Genomic DNA, 16,535 nt, shown 5'->3' with positions numbered 1-16,535 from the left:
AGAAGTGCTTGTCATATTGTAAAAGTGCTAGTATATGTGCTTTTCACTATTGCCATTCAAATTGAAAGAAATCCACCCAAAGTATTAAAAGAAATGAGTTTGGGGTGGCATTTTTAGGGACAATCATCAAAAGAAAATGCAAAATACAAGTTTAAAGTATCAAAATGTCCCTCCATTTCTATGTAAACTATGCTAGCACTTGACAATTCTCATTATGTATTTCTCTCCTCCATATATATATATATATATATATATATATAAGAGAGAAAAAGAAAAAAAAAAGTATAATAAAATAAGAAATGTATCTTTTGTTGTCAAGATTGAAAATATTCTCATGCTTTGAATCCTTTTTACCCATTTTTCTTCTTAGCCTCATTTTTGAACCCCATGGCCCCATTACATCCCTAAAAAGACCTTTGATCTCTTGATAGTATTTGCTACATTAGTGGAGATAGGAATAGGGAATTTGCCTATGGGATTGGAAAATTATCCATTCATTCATTTAATTCCATCATTCTATATAGAGACACTTTGACTATTGATTGTTCTAGAATTCCTTTTGAGCATGACTCTCTCTCTTTTGATTGGTTGGTTTGGGGATTTTGAATGATAATTGACTTGATGGCTAAGCGGTGAAAGCTTGGATAAGCATTAGATTCTTTGCATTTTGAAGGATGGGTATATGGATTGTTGGTATGGCTAAAGGTGTGTTTAGTTACTTTAATAGGTAATTTTCATAGCTCTTTGGATAAGGCACCCCTAAAAATTTTGCATCACATTCTAAAGTTTGCTTGAGGACAAGCAAAAGCTTGAGTTTGGGGGTATTTGATGCATACATTTTGCATAGTCATTTAGGTCTAATTTCATAGCTATTTTATTCTATTATTAGTTATTTTTAGCTAATTTCATTAGTTAATTAGTTAGTTTTCCATAATTGTCGATTTTGGATTAATTTGTATCTTTTACTTTGTTTTGTAGAAAAAATGGTGTTTTTGAAGGACTGAAGAGAAATTTTGCCATTGAGGAGTGACTTCTACAGCCAAAGATGTCAAAAACAAGTTTTCAAGCTGAAATATGCATTGATCAAATTGTGCATAACTTGCCGCATAAGCTATGCAGATCTGCATAAGGAGAAAAATCACTGTTCCAGAACCAACTGAAATGTGCATAAGGAGACTGCATAGCTTATGCACATTCACGCCTCCCTTATGCACTCTCACGGAATTGTGCATAACCTATGCACCAAGTCATGCAGTTTCGCATAAGTGAACCAGAATCAGTAAAATCGCATAAGGGATCGCATAACTTATGCGATCCACTTATCTGATCCCATAAAGAGTTCATTAATGAGTTGGCAGAAGATTCCCTCAGATAATTCCTCCTAGAACACACCATTTTAGGGCTCCATGTCAGAAAAATGCTATAAATAGTCTCATTTTCCCATTTTAGAAGGAGAGACAAGCAGCAGAAAAGGAAAGGAAGAGGAGAGGCAGAATTTGAAGAGTCACTTTCACCTTCTACACCATTTTCAACCAAGATTTGCAGATTTCTTTCTTTCCTTACATTTTTCTACATTTCTAGTGTTTAATTTCTTATTTCTTAGCTTAGATTAAAGCTTTATTTCCTTATAAACTCATAATATCTTGTAAGCATTATGGATAGTGAGTAGTTTACTTTTGATTCTGGAGTAAAGGATGTAATATTTGAGATATTTTGTGGATTTTGATTGGGTAATCCATATTTTGTGGTCTTAATGAGTTTTATTCATTTCTTGTGTGCTTAATGACATGCTTAGTGTAGGATCCCATTAAGTGATGTTCTTAATCCATGGTTGAAGCACCGAAAGGAGAAGGCCCTGTGATAGATAATTAAGAAATTGGACTTAATTAACTTAGACCTAGAAATAGGCTAAGGATTAAGAGGATTCACAGATTAATTAAAGAACTTAATGGGTCTTAATTAACTCTAAGTCCACGAAAGTAGGATTAGATTGATTAAGGCACTCTTTGTCTCACTCGAAAGGGAATTCAAAGGATTTAAGAATTAATTTCCTTAAAACCCATAAGTTTCATAAGATTGGATAACCAATTTAAAATCTCAAAATAGCTCGAATATGAAATCCCAAACTCCGGAATCGCCTTTTTACAATTGTTAATTTTCAATTGAATTTAATTGCTTGCCATTTTAGAATCTTGCCATATTTGAACTTGCTTATTTCAATTTGATGCAATTTTAGTTTAATTAATACATTGATGAATAGAATATTAATTTTGCACATATAGATTCCACATTCTCAATACCCATCAATTCATTACTTTAATTTCAAAAATACTTCGATTTAGTCAACTTTTATATCAAAAATTCAATCATTAACTCAACTCTTCGTGGGAACGATATCTTTACTGTATTACTTGTACGACCCGTGCACTTGCAGTTAGGGACGCATCAACTTCCCGTTTTCTCTCTCCTCCCTCACCCCCAGGCTGCAGCGCCACCACCCAGCCTTCCCCACCTCGCCGGCGTACCGCCCCACCACCTCCCCACGGCCAGCTGACGTTCCAGGCGGCCGAAAAACGCGCACGAACACCACTAGATGCACGCGCGTCGTTTCGGCTTCCCTGCCGAAATCCGGCCTATCCGGCCACCAATTGAGCTAGGTCTTGTGTCAAACACTATCTACACTTCAAGAGCTTTCCATAGACACCAAGAACACCAAAATTCATTGAGCGGTTTGTCCAATTTTTGTCCGGGAAATTTTAGCCCATTTTGACTTTTGGGCTAGATTTCTCGCAAACTGTGAACCCCACGAAAAAACCGAGAGTACCAGAACGCACCACTCGTCGAGAGCTTTTCAAAATTTTTTGACACCGTTTTTTCGGTGGGTCCCACGAAACTTCATAGTGTTTTTCCGAGTATTAAATGAGCTTAAAAAATTTCGTAAAAATTATATACTAACCCCTGTATTGTGGGCTTCGTGTAAGTATCTTCAATTCCCGGGAATTCGACAGTTGTCCAGGTTTGTGAATTTCCGGCCAAACAGATCGGCTACCGAAAAAGTCTCTGAATTGGATCGAAATTTTGGTTACCCCACTGTTGTCAAATGTCCTGAGCGCTTTCCCGATATCGAAATCGGCATAGGTAAACCCGAACCTTGCTTTTTCGTAATTTTTTTAGTGCTTAAATGGGATTAAAAATCCATAAAATATTCGTGGTAGCTCAGAAAATTATGATTTTTTTTGCAATAGCCTAGTAATATTGCTAAGGACTGCAAGGCAAAGTTTTAGAATTTTTAGAGTTTATTTGGGTAGTTTTTGCAAAAAAAAGGTCAATTATAAGGACTAAACTGTAATTTTACATATTGTGATTGATGACTGTTTGGATGGGCCCAGGAGGGGCTGTGTGATATGATTGAGTTTTGGGTGTATGGTTGATGGATATAGAAGTATGTTTTAAACCCATTCGCAGGTTGGGTAAGTCCTAGGTATAGGGGAGACTCTGTCGGATTTTCGGCACGACTTAGGACGTCTTTGGTCTTTTTCTTAGTTTGTATGGAGTCAAATTTATTAAATGATTGTAATAAAATTGTCAGGTGAGCCGAGACAACCTTCTTCCTCCGCCCAGCTGCTACAGTGACTGCTGTCAAGTCTGTGAGTAAAATATTAATTTTAATTGTAATTTCGATATTATTATATGTTCAAGCATGCCCATGCATCACTTATATGTATATATCTATGTAGTTAAACTCTAAACACGTTTTATGTTGCAATCACAGCTGTTAAAGTGCCATGGATATTGTTGTGGTAATTTGGAGCAGTGTGCGTGTGTTGGTATGCGTGTGATGTGGTGTTGGCTATAGACAGGATGGGTAGACACGGCTTGAGATCTTCGCTAGGACCCAGTCCTTCGGGGTAGACACGGCTTGAGTTCTTCGCTGGGACCCCGATTTGGTTTATTAAGTGGAAGTCCGAGCTGAGTTCTTTGCTGGCACAGTTTGGAATAAGAGAGCTGTATAGGGGATCAGCTCCCATATATGTATTGTTTGACATTATCGGGTGTGTGAGTGCTCCAAATTACCTTTTTGGTGTTATGATGTGAAAATATTGCCGATGTTGTATTTCACTCTACAGGGTGCATTAGCTTTAAATAGCTATAGAGATTATGGTTAAAATTGATATTTTACTCTCTGAGTCGAACGCTCACTCCTGTTCATTATTTTTTAGGCTACAAGAGGATTGTTGTTGTGGTTAACCTGTTTTTCTCCTTCGCAGGCTATTTATTAATGTTTGTGTAATTTTGTTAACTCCTAGAATTACCGCATATGTTAGAAATATCCATTTGATTTGGGTCTGTAATATAATTACCATGATGGACCTGTAAACTTATTATTATATGCATGTTTATTGGACTTGATGAGAGAGCTTAGCTCTTATTTATTATTTTTTTTTGTTATGAGTATGTGGAGGGTGAGCTGATGCATACATTTTGCATAATCATTGAGGTTTAATTTCATAGCCATTTTATTTGATTATTAGTCATTTTTAGCTAATTTCATTAGTTAATTAGTTAGTTTTTCATAATTGTCGATTTTGGATTAATTTGTAATTTTTACTTTGTTTTGTAGGAAAAATGGTGTTTTTGAAGGACTGAAGAGAATTTTGCCATTGAGGAGTGTCTTCTACAGCCAAAGATGTCAAAAACAAGTTTTCAAGCTGAAATATGCATTGACCAAATTGTGCATAACTTGCCGCATAAGCTATGCAGATTTGCATAAGGAGAAAGATCAACTGTTCAGAACCAGAAGTGTGCATAAGGAGACAAAGATAGCTTATGCACATTCCGCCTCCCTTATGCACCTTCACGGAATTGTGTATAACCTATGCACCAAGTCATGCGATTTTGCATAAGTGGCCCAGAACCAGTTAAATCGCATAAGGATGCATAACTTATGCAGTCCACTTATGCAGTCCCATAAAGAGTTCATTAATGAGCTGGCAGAAGATTCCCTTAATGTATTCCTCCTAGAACATACTATTTTAGGGCTCCATGTCAGAAAAATGCTATATATAGTCTCATTTTCCCATTTTAGAGGGGGACAAGGAGCAAAGAAGAAAAGGAGAGGGGCTGAGCAGAATTTGAAGAGCCATCTTCACCTTCCACACCATTTTTCAACTAAGATTTGCAGATTTCTTTCTTTCTTTACACTTTTCTACATTTCTAGTGTTTAATTTCTTACTTCTTAGCTTAGATTAAAGCTTTATTTCCATTTAAACTCATCATATCTTGTAAGCATTATGGATAGTGAGTAGTTTACTTTTGATTCTGGAGTAAGGGATGTAATATTTTAGTTATTTTTGTGGATTTGAACTAGGTTAGTCCCAATTTAATGAATTTATGAGGTTTAATCCATTTCTTGTGTGCTTATTCACATGCTTAATGAAGGGCCCCATTAAGTTATGTTCTTAATCCTTGGTTGAAGCACCGAAAGGAGAAAACCAAGTGATAGTTAATCAAGAAATTGGACTTAATTAACTTAGATCTAGAAATAGACTAAGGGTTAAGAGGGTTTTAATAGATTGATTAAAGAACCTAATGGGTCTTGGTTAATTTTAACTCCACGAAAGTAGGATTAAGTTAATTAAGGCACTCTTTGTCTCACTCGAAAGAGTTTTCAAAGGATTTTAGAATTAATCTCCTTTAAACCCATAAATTTCATGGATTGGGCTAGCTAGGGAAAATCCCAAAATAGCTTGAATATGAAATCCCGAACTCCGGAATCGCCTTTTATCATTGTTAATTTCTAATCGAATTTAATTACTTGCCATTTTGAATATTGCCATATTTGAATTTGCTTTATTTTAATTTGATGCAAATTTAGTTAAATCATTACATAGTTGAATAGATTATTAATTTTGCATATATAGATTTCATACTCCAATACCCATCAATTTATTACTTTAATTTCAAAAATAGTCCAAATTAGTTAGCATTTTTTATATCAAAAATTCAATCATTAACACAACTCCTCGTGGGAACGATATCTTTTCTATATTACTTGTACGACCCGTGCACTTGCGGTTGGGCCACATCATGAGCTGAGCTCCCCAATTGATTATATATCATGTTTACAGGTCGGGTGAGTTAAAAACTCCCCATTGAAAGGTCCATTTTATGGCCGGACTCTGTACGGTTGAATTCTTAAAATTGGACCCAAATGAACTTTAGAGTTGGATTAAGGAATAGTTAGGCTTACTACGGGCCTTGGGGGCTTTAGGCTGGCCTAGGTCCTAGTACCGATCCGGCCCATAGGTTGGGTCGTGACAGGTTAGAAATTAATGGAACGGGATTACTGTCTTGCGTAGCATAAAAGGGCTAAAGAAACCAGTTATAGTGCGCATGCGCAACGAGGAGAATCTATTGCAAAAGGTTTCTTTGCAATTCACTGGAGATTGCGGTGCAGCTTGTAAATACAGTAGCTAGATATGAATTGTGAAAACTAAAGTGAGCAGAGAGAGCTGCTATAGCGCTACCAGTGATTATAACAAAAGGTAAGGAGCAACAATGCACAGTTCATAGGAACCAGTAGAGCAATAACTTAACTGACAACTGCTTTCAACATTAGATTCTCTATTCTCGCATTGAAAAATTACAAAAAATTAAAAAAGAATGTAAGTAAATGGAAATCAAGTTAAATAGACTTAATATTTGTTTGATTTAATTATAAAATACAACTGATAGCTGCTGTTGTTAATTTATATAAAGTGTTTGGTAAAATTATATTTTAATGATTATTGTTCATGTGTAAAATGAATAATAAGAATATATATATATATATATATATATATATATATATATATATATATATATATATAAAATTTATTTTATTATATTTAAATAAATATATCATAAATGATATTGTAATAAATATATAATTATTAAATTATCATATCATTTGTTTTATTATTAAAATAAATATATAATTATTAATTTATTATATTATATCATCTATTATGCTATTAAAATTGATATATAAAAATAAATAATTTAAAAATTGTAATTATAAAATAATTCAAAATTCTCATTAGCAATGAGATGCAGCAATGAAAGTTATAAATATAATCAAGTTTAACATATACCCGTCTGTATATATTTAAGACATAAAAAACATAAAGGTTACTAAAGAAAGTAAACATATAAAAATAGATAAAGTATGATGTTGGCTTTGGTTTGAAACTCTGAATCACGTTTGCCAGAGTTCTATTTGAGAGAAAATAACCCAATAAATGAGTCTAAATCGTGATCATTAAAAATATTATGGGTAATTTTATCAAATGATAAATAAGTTACATTGCAGTCTACAGTTGTAAAAGGCAACTAATGGACATTCTATCAGTCATTAGCTGTCTTTTTAAATAATTTATCAAATAAATAGATTCATCTGTTTGAATACCTATTATCTATTAACTGCATCCGACAGCTGAACCAAACAATCCCAGCCCAATCTCGAGCTCAAACAAACCTGGGTCAAAGAGAAAATTTCACATCTACCACACAGCAAGTGCGAACAGACAACATTCCAAATTAGAGCCTAAAAGGCAGAGTACATAACATTGTCACAATCTCAAGACAATTAAAACATCTCTTCTTTTTATCCTTATTAATAGTTCCCTAACCTCTAAAAGAGGAAAATCTGACACAACCATACAAACTAATCTTCGGCAAAATCAACATTAAGCTAAATCTTCACATCTTCAATAGTTCCTTCTTTTACACTGTCTTTGATTTTAGAGGCTTGTTCTCGAGTTGTCTCCTTGAAACTGAGTTCTTCATGCCAATGAAGAAAATTAATGCTCCAAAGAGCGCCAAATTCTGCAAAAGAAACATAATGATTCAGAATTCATCAATTTTTTTTATCAAATACAAACAAGAGCTTGAGATTATTAGAAGAAATGGAATCAAGAAAATACATAGAGGAGTTAAAAGAGAACTCCAGCACAATTATTTAAATTGTTAACCTGTGTGAACTTCATGAAAAGCTGATTAAATTCCTTTTTGTCATTAATTTACAAATTGGTCACTGGTTAAATTCACCCAATATCTGCGCTCTTTGAAGGTATCTTCAACGGTCTTGGTGATAAATTGGGAGCTGATTTGTTGAATTTTTTTTTTCTTTTTTTTTTTTTTAACTTCCTCCATATTCTCAGTACCCTTCAGATAAACAGGACAGGATTGTGTTAGGATCTTGCTGTGGATCAAGGCTAGAGAGACCAAGGTTCAGAGTCATCATGGTCAATTCCATAAAAATGTTCACAATAATCTTTATAAAATTCCATAAAAAATTGTACACAATCATATTGATCAAATTCCATGAAAAGTGCTAACTAATTAGATTCCACGCCCATATAATTGTCATTGCTAGGTTTCAGAGCTTGAAATGCAGCAGAGCAGAAGTCCCATCAAGGCCTTTTGCAACGAAGTGAGCAGCGTACTCTTTCACTGTGGTTTCTCTGTACTTTGGAGGATTCTCTTCTGATAACAACTCTGTGATGGGTCCATAGAGTCTTGATCTTGACATAAGGTCTGTGGTAAAAAAGCTTGCCACAGATACTCTTGGTCCTATATGGTTTGCCAGCACCCTATGCTCAACACTTACGAACTTGTCGTTTGATATGAGCTGAAAAATCAGTAAGAATTACACTCTTAGCAATAGCATTAGCAAGCAAAAATGGGTTCATATGTTTTGTTTAGCAGCAAACTTAATGATATGTAAACAGGGTTGAACACACTCCTTTACCAAATAAAGTTAGAAGGCTTGCCTGTAGAAGATCTCCAATGTTAACCACTAGAGCCCCCGGTGTGGGAGGAACATCAATCCACTGATTCTGATGGAGAACTTGGAGACCACCAATATGGTCTTGAAGAAGCAGGGTGAGGAAGTCACTATCTGCATGCTTGCTTGTGCCCATGGTTAATTCTGGCTGGGGGCATGCTGGGTAGTAGTGACACAGAACCACAAGCCCCTCATCACAATCCATGTCTTTCAAGTGGTTTGGGTTTAGACGAAGAGCCTCTGATAATAATTGTAATAGTAAATTTCCCAATTTTTGTACTTCCTTAGAGTACTGGATTACAATATCTCTGCGCAATAAACTTTGTTGAGAATATCCCTTCTTTGATAAATTAGAAGACAAAATTAAGGAATTTGAACATAATATTCCAAGATTTCATTTCAAGCCCAAAACATGATAGAACCCAGAAAACAGTAGCTGTCTGCAATTAAGCAAATCACAAAAAAAAAAATTTGACATGAATAGATAATTTTGATGCTTACCTACATGCAGCTGGCAGATCTTCTGGTTTGCAAGGATCAGGAGCCATTCGAAAAGCAATCGTATCTCTCCAATTAGCTGATCGTGAACTATAGAGATCAAAGTTAGTATTGTACGCAACCTTTTTTGTGAGATCACGAGTGTAGAATTCCTTTTTCAGCCCAGTATCTTGTTCGTAGAACCTACGTACTCCATCCTTCATATCCTCTAGCAGACTCACAGGAATCCCATGATTTACCACTTCAAAAAATCCCCAAGTCTCTGAAGCATTTCGTACCTTGTCAACAATCTCCTTGCGCAAAGCTAAATCTTGATCAACGCCTCCAAGGTCTATTACAGGAAAAGTGAACTTGGCATCAGCAGCAGTATGTGAAATTTTGTTCGAGTCATCAGGTGGATGATGGAAAATGCGAGGAACTTCGGTAATTCCAGCATCAATAAGTCCTTTAACACCAGCTTTTGTGTCATCAAAAGCTTTCAACTCCGTTTTCCGGCAATAATCAGGGCTTAATGTGGAGTTCATCTTCCTTTGTTCAGTGATCCAGTCTAATAATATTCAGGCAATGACAAAAATAAGACATATGGATTTACGATAAGATTTGTAATTATTCTATTGTTTCTTTTTGCACCAGAAAAATAAGTAATAATATATAATTTTCATATTGATAATTTGGAAACAAAAAGGGAGAAAATTCAAACAAATCTTTTTAGCTTGTCTTAGCTGAACTCTCGTATTTGTTTGTAGTCAATTTTCCAGATACAAACGTCATGGCAACTAAGAAACATAATTTCGGTCACTTTCTTCATACTTGACTTTGCTTGGACGCACTATAATTCATGAAATTGACGTTAATAATAATAATAATAATTAAATTTCTTAGTTAATATTTCATGTTAGTTTATGATAAGAATAATAAGAACTTTGTCCTTGAGTTAGTTTTTCAAGACGTGTTACACACGGCTTATTATATTAAATCTGTTCAATAATGGTTTCAGTTGTGTTTCACATTTTAGGTGTTTAATTCTAACACTTCTCTTTTTTAACTAATTTTTGAGATGAGTAAAGTCTAAACTATTGTTTTACTATTTCTACCATTTAGTTCATCAATTTCATTTCACATCATTTCAGGCATTTTCCTCTTTTTAACACTATTTTACACTTAGTAGACAACATTAATATAAAAAATTAAAAAAAAAATTTTTGTAGGCATTGAGAAAACATAAATTTAATTTTATATAAATTTCTAGTCGAAGGAATTTTTTTTTTTTTTTGAAATTAAGCCATCTGGATACTTAAAATTGCAATTAAGGATAAGGAAAAATTCATTTATTATCTGAGATGAGCAGTATGATGATTCAGGAATGGTGGGCGGTGATCCAAAGCCACAGAGAATACCACAAGAAGAATTTTAGGAAGAAGGGTGATTCTAAAAGAGGATAGCTGGAAGTGAATCGATAGGAAGTTATGCTGTTAGGGGGAATTGCGGGTAGCACCGGCCTTGAATCATCATTGGAGCATTATTCCAGCTTAAATAAGAGTTTCTCAGCCGATTTGAGTATTCTGGATTTAGTCTTGTATTCAGCAATAGCTGGGACAAGCATGAGCTAGTTCGGAAGAGTCCTCCTGCTGGTTCTTTTATTTCTCTTTTCTTTCTTCATGTCCTTTTGATGGGATGAGGGAAACGGTCATTGTCAAGCTGAATGATTCATTCTAATTCTGACATTATTTCGCAGTGATATCAATATTCCTTTTCTCTCTCATTTGATATGTCTTAAGTGTTCTAACTCCATCGTTATCAATGTTCATGGCTACAAGGAATTGCTAGATTTTGAGGTATCTTGCTTGTAAGAGATGTTTGAATTTAACCCATATGCAGCGAGACTTGGCAATCGACTTTTCTTCAAACGCTAAATTTGTTTGTGGTGGCAGAAGATAGATCTGTCGCTAAGCATTTTGGTAGCTTGAATGAATTTTATGGGCTGAACAACTTTGGAAAAAGGTTATGTAACACCCTAAATTTTTAAATTTATTATTTTGTGCGTAATATTAATATTTTAATTTTATTTAAATTTTAAGAAATTATTTGAAATTTTTAGGATTTTCAAAATCGGATTTGATTTCCTGAAAATATAAAACTTTGATGATTTTTAAAAATTAATTTAAAGACCACGTGGTAAAAGTAAAAATATATTTGGAGTCAACGAATTTTTCTGAGTTTTCTAGAATTTTTTTAGAATTTTTAGGCCTCGTTTTTGGTCCCAAGGCAGAGTAAAAATTTAAAATTTTGCATTCTGAATCGAACCGACCAAATCGAACCGGATCGGTCGAATCGGACCGGCCCTTTTCTTTTTCTTCCTTCTTCTCCCTCTCGCACCTGACCTCTCCTCCTTCCCTTCCCGTTTTCTCTCTCCTCCCTCACCCCCAGGCTACAGCGCCGCCACCCAGCCTTCCCCACCTCGCTGGCGCATCGCCCCACCACCTCCCCACGGCCGGCTGATACTCCAGGCGGCCGAAAAACGCGCACGAAGACCACTAGACGCACGCGCGGCGTTTCAGCTTCCCTGCCGAAATCCGGCCGATCCGACCACCAATTGGGCCAGGTCTTGTGTCAAACACTATCTACACTTCGAGAGCTTTCCATAGACACCAAGAACACCAAAATCCATTGAGCGGTTTGTCCAATTTTTGTCCGGGAAGTTTTAGTCCATTTTTACTTTTGGGCTAGATTTCCCGCAAACTGTGAACCCCACGAAAAAACCGAGAGTACCAGAGCGCTCCACTCGTCGAGAGCTTCACGGCAATATAAATTTCAAAATTTTTTGACACCGTTTTTCGGTGGGTCCCGCGGAACTTCGTCGTATTTTTTCGAGTATTAAATGAGCTTAGAAAATTTCGTAAAAATTTTATACTAACCCCCGTATTGTGGGCTTCGAGTAGGTACCTTCAATTCGTGGGAATTCGACAGTTGTCCGGGTTTGTGAATTTCCGGCCAGACAAACCAGCTACCGAAAAAGTCTTCGAATTGGATCGAAATTTTGGCTCTCCTACTGTTGTCAAATGTCCTGAGCGCGTTCCCGATATCAGAATCGGCATAGGTAAACCCGAACCTTGCTTTTTCGTAATTTTTTTAGTGCTTAAATGGGATTAAAAATCCATAAAATATTCGTGGTAGCTCATAAAATTATGATTTTTTTTATGCAATAGCCTAGTAATATTGCTAAGGACCGCGGGACAAAGTTTTAGAATTTTTAGAGTTTATTTGGGTAGTTTTTACAAAAAAAAGGGTCAATTATAATGACTAAACTGTAATTTTACATATTGTGATTGATGACTGTTTGGATGGGCCCAGGAGGGGCTGTATGATATGATTGAGTTTTGGGTGTAAGGTTGATGGATATAGAAGTATGTTTTAAACCCATTCGCAGGTTGGGTAAGTCCTAGGTATAGGAAAGACTCTGTCGGATTTTCGGCACGACTTAGGACGTATTTGGTCTTTTTCTTAGTTTGTATGGAGTCAAATTTATTAAATGATTGTAATAAAATTGTCAGGTGAGCCGAGACAGCCTTCTTCTTCCGCCCAGCTGCCACAGTGACTGCTGTCAAGTCTGTGAGTAAAATATTAATTTTAATTGTAATTTCGATATTATTATATATTCAAGCATGCCCATGCATCACTTATATGTATATATCTATGTAGTTAAACTCTAGACACATTTTATGTTGCATTCACAGCTGTTAAAGTGCCATGGATATTGTTGTGGTAATTTGGAGCAGTGTGCGTGTGTTGGTATGCGTGTGATGTGGTGTTTGCTATAGACAGGATGGGTAGACACGGCTTGAGATCTTCGCTAGGACCCAGTTCTTCGGGGTAGACACGGCTTGAGTTCTTCGCTGGGACCCCGATTTGGTTTATTAAGTGGAAGTCCGAGCTGAGTTCTTCGCTGGCACAGGTTGGAATAAGAGAGCTGTATAAGGGATCAGCTCCCATATATGTATTGTTTTACATTATCGGGTGTGTGAGTGCTCCAAATTACCTTTTTGCTGTTATGATGTGAAAATATTGCCGATGTTGCATTTCACTTTACAGGGTGCATTAGCTTTAGATAGCTATAGAGATTATGGTTAAAATTGATATTTTACTCTCTGAGTCGAACGCTCACTCTTGTTCATTATTTTTTAGGCTATAAGAGGATTATTGTTGTGGTTAACCTGTTTTTCTCCTTCGCAGGTTGTTTATTAATGTTTGTGTAATTTTGTTAACTCCTAGAATTACCGCATGTGTTAGAAATATCCATTTGATTTGGGTTTGTAATATAATTACCATGATAGGCCTGTAAACTTATTATTATATGCATGTTTGTTGGACTTGATGAGGGAGCTGAGCTCTTATTTATTATTTTTTTTTTGTTATGAGTATGTGGAGGATGAGCTGAGCTCCCCAATTGGTGAGTTAAAAACTCCCCATTGAAAGGTCCATTTTATGGCCGGACTCTATCCGGTTGAATTCTTGAAATTGGGCCCAAATGAACTTTAGAGTTGGATTAAGGAATAGTTAGGCTTACTACGGACCTTTGGAGCTTTAGGCTGGCCCAGGTGTCGACACCATATTTTGGCTGATCCCCAGAATTAATAAACTTTGAAACCGATCCCCAGTACTAAGTCTCCCTTTGACAGCTAACCACATTTCTGATCTCTCTTTGCTAGATAACCACATTTCCGATCTCTCCTCACAAGGAATTGAATCAATGCTAAGTCCTCACATCAGTCAAAGCCTTACCGGTCTATTAAATCACTCACCGATCTCTCAAACCCATTGTCGAATCTCCTGACCAGTCAAGTATATTCCTGATCTCTGTTGACAAACGAAATTGAACTGACACTAGATCTTTGTTACCATTTTTGTTGCCGATCTCCCTTTCAAAAGTTTAAGAATAATCAAAGGTTCCGTTCCAGTTTAATGATGATCCCGATCTTAAATGTTCAAGACAAATTTCTAATTTTAATCAAGTCCCGTTTAGCGTTGGTTCCCTACCGATCTCATGCTCATTGTGTTTTCCGATCTCTCACACTTAGGATAATAATCACTTTCAGTTATTTCAACATACTCAGACAATCAAGTGTTTAAATAATTTAGAAATTTTCCGATCACAACCATTCATCGAATAAAAGAGGTAATCCATTTCATTTCATTTCAAAATTTTGTACAAGTTATTCAGCTGGAGGATCACCCCCAGCCTGATCTACATTTTGTCCGTCTCCCCCCTCACCCTCAGCCTCCTCACTCTCCTCGCCTTCATCCTCGGGAGCCAGGTTGGCCATCCACGAGAAGTCCTCCTCAGGGTAACGCTTCTTGAGCTCAGCCAGGAGATCTCTGTGAGCATTTACATAAGCGCCGGCCACTCCAGTCACCATCTCTTCCTCTTTCGCCTTGAGCTCCTCAGCAAGGTGAGCAAGTTGAGCAGCTTCATTGGCCCGGAGCGCTTGCACTTCTTCAAGAGCATGATCCCGCTCAGCCAGAACATGAGCTTGCTCAGCCAGCTTGTCCTCATAATACTTCGATCGCCCCTCAAGTTGAGATATGTAGTCCCGAGCGGATGATAGTTGGGATCAGAGGGAAGCTGCTTCATGCCCTATCCTCTCGACCTCTTTACCTAGGCGATGCGCCTTCTCCCAGACCATGTGCTGGTTCACCAGACACTCAATGTTCAGGCTCATAGATCTGGTCAAGATATCATCAAGGCAATCCGGAGACAGCCTGTCCCTATCCTCCCGAAGGCAGATGGAGGACCCCAATACCTTAGCAAAACCTGGGTTCTCCTGAATAGTCCGGTTCTTCTCCAGCGAGTGGATCAGAACTTGAGCACTGCGGGAAAGGGGCCTCACCTGTTGTTGGGAAGGACCCCCTTCCGCGCCCCAAGTAACTGGAGGAGGCAGCTCCTCCTGGCAAGGGGGAGATCGGACCATTTCTATGATCGGCGGTCCTGAAGATTGAAACGAGCCTTCTCGTATTTCCCCGAGCTCATGACGAGGTGTCTGCATCTCCTCGGCCCGCTTCATCTCCGGTACCTTCCGGGAGATCTCCCTCTTTCGCTTTCGCCTCTCCTTGGAGGCTTCGCCGCTTGCCATACCTGCACAAAGAAGAGGTCAGTGAGATCGCTAAGGTCCTGAGATCTGAGATGTAGAAAATACCGATGCCAAGGTCAGAAAGCTGAAGCCCGCGATCTTTGTCGGTGATCAATTCCATAGTCCAATGGTGCAAATCGCTCATCGCATCCAAGCAAGAGAACTTCTCTCGACGCCGCTTCCTTCAACTCCATCACCATTGCGCCCTCTTCCCTATTCAACACGAGACGCTTCGGAATTAAGGGGCCTTGGTGTAGCCAGCTACGAGGGAAACCCTCAAAGCCATTCGGAATTTTGCTCCTTAGAATGAAGAAGCGGTTCTTCCAGTTTTTCAGGGAGGAGGGCAGATCGATGAAGAGCCCGCAATGTGGCTTCGCCTGGAAAAACCAGTACTCATCGTCCTTTCGATGAGTTAACCTATGCAATTCGACAAATACTTTAGGCGTAGGACGGAATCCCTTAGCTCGGCAGAGGCCTCGGAAGGCTACTAAGATCTGCCACTAGTTCGGGTGAACTTGAGCTATGCACACTTGGAAAAATTTTAAGACTTCCTTAAAGAAGTCGTCAAGAGGGAACCGCAGCCCGGCTTTCAACTGTTCTTCGTATACCATAATCATGTCGTTCCTTCAAGAAATGATCGCCCGAGATCGCCGTGACACCGATAAGTTCATATGAATCGGGCTCAATGTTGTACTCTGCCGAATGATCGTAGATCGGTTTCTTGAAGGACCGATGGCAGCTCGTCCATGGGAAGATTCTCTCTCCCTGAAGAAGGCGCATGCCTTGATGATGTCACTTGTTCCCGAGCTGGAACGGAGACTCTAGGAGGTTCAGGTCGCGCGCTTGGCCTAACCACCTCTGCTTCATCAGATGACCATGAGAACTGGATGGAAGGAGGGCTCGCCGCTCTCTGACCCTCGGCGCCGCTCATTTTCAAAGGAAATAAAGAATTTAAACTAAAAGAAGGATCAAAACCCTTACCGGAGCTTGATCGGAGTCGGAAGAGCTTGAGAAAATGAGAGAATTTTGAAGTTGTTCGCGAGAAACTGAAAATGACACAAGAGAGCAAATGGCTAACCCCCACC

The 16,535-nt window shown here is 37.6% G+C and overlaps 1 protein-coding gene across 1 annotated transcript; it reads right to left on the bottom strand.

Annotated features, from left to right (window-relative positions):
- Window positions 1-8,301: 8,301 nt before the first annotated feature.
- LOC110669188 (1-aminocyclopropane-1-carboxylate oxidase homolog 1) lies at window positions 8,302-10,053 on the bottom strand. Its single transcript, XM_058145167.1, has 3 exons — window positions 9,329-10,053; window positions 8,814-9,135; window positions 8,302-8,671 (listed from the first exon to the last, which is right to left on the bottom strand). Exons 1-3 carry the CDS (start codon window positions 9,847-9,849, stop codon window positions 8,420-8,422), a joined length of 1,095 nt encoding a protein of 364 aa, XP_058001150.1. The 5' UTR covers window positions 9,850-10,053; the 3' UTR covers window positions 8,302-8,419.
- Window positions 10,054-16,535: the final 6,482 nt, after the last annotated feature.

Source organism: Hevea brasiliensis, chromosome 4, assembly GCF_030052815.1.
Source record: "Hevea brasiliensis isolate MT/VB/25A 57/8 chromosome 4, ASM3005281v1, whole genome shotgun sequence".
NCBI classification, from domain to species: domain Eukaryota; kingdom Viridiplantae; phylum Streptophyta; class Magnoliopsida; order Malpighiales; family Euphorbiaceae; genus Hevea; species Hevea brasiliensis.
Note: the sequence above shows the minus strand (reverse complement) of the source record. Positions and strands in the feature narration are given on the sequence as shown.

Bases quoted from the DNA above. Each gene is read 5' to 3' on its own strand.
- LOC110669188 (XM_058145167.1), bottom strand. From the start codon at position 9,849: ATGAACTCCACATTAAGCCCTGATTATTGCCGGAAAACGGAGTTGAAA. The intron at 9,136-9,328 runs GTAAGCATCAAA...TTTATTGCGCAG, and splicing joins GATCTGCCAGCTGCATGTAG to AGATATTGTAATCCAGTACT. The intron at 8,672-8,813 runs GCAAGCCTTCTA...CTGATTTTTCAG, and splicing joins ACATTGGAGATCTTCTACAG to CTCATATCAAACGACAAGTT.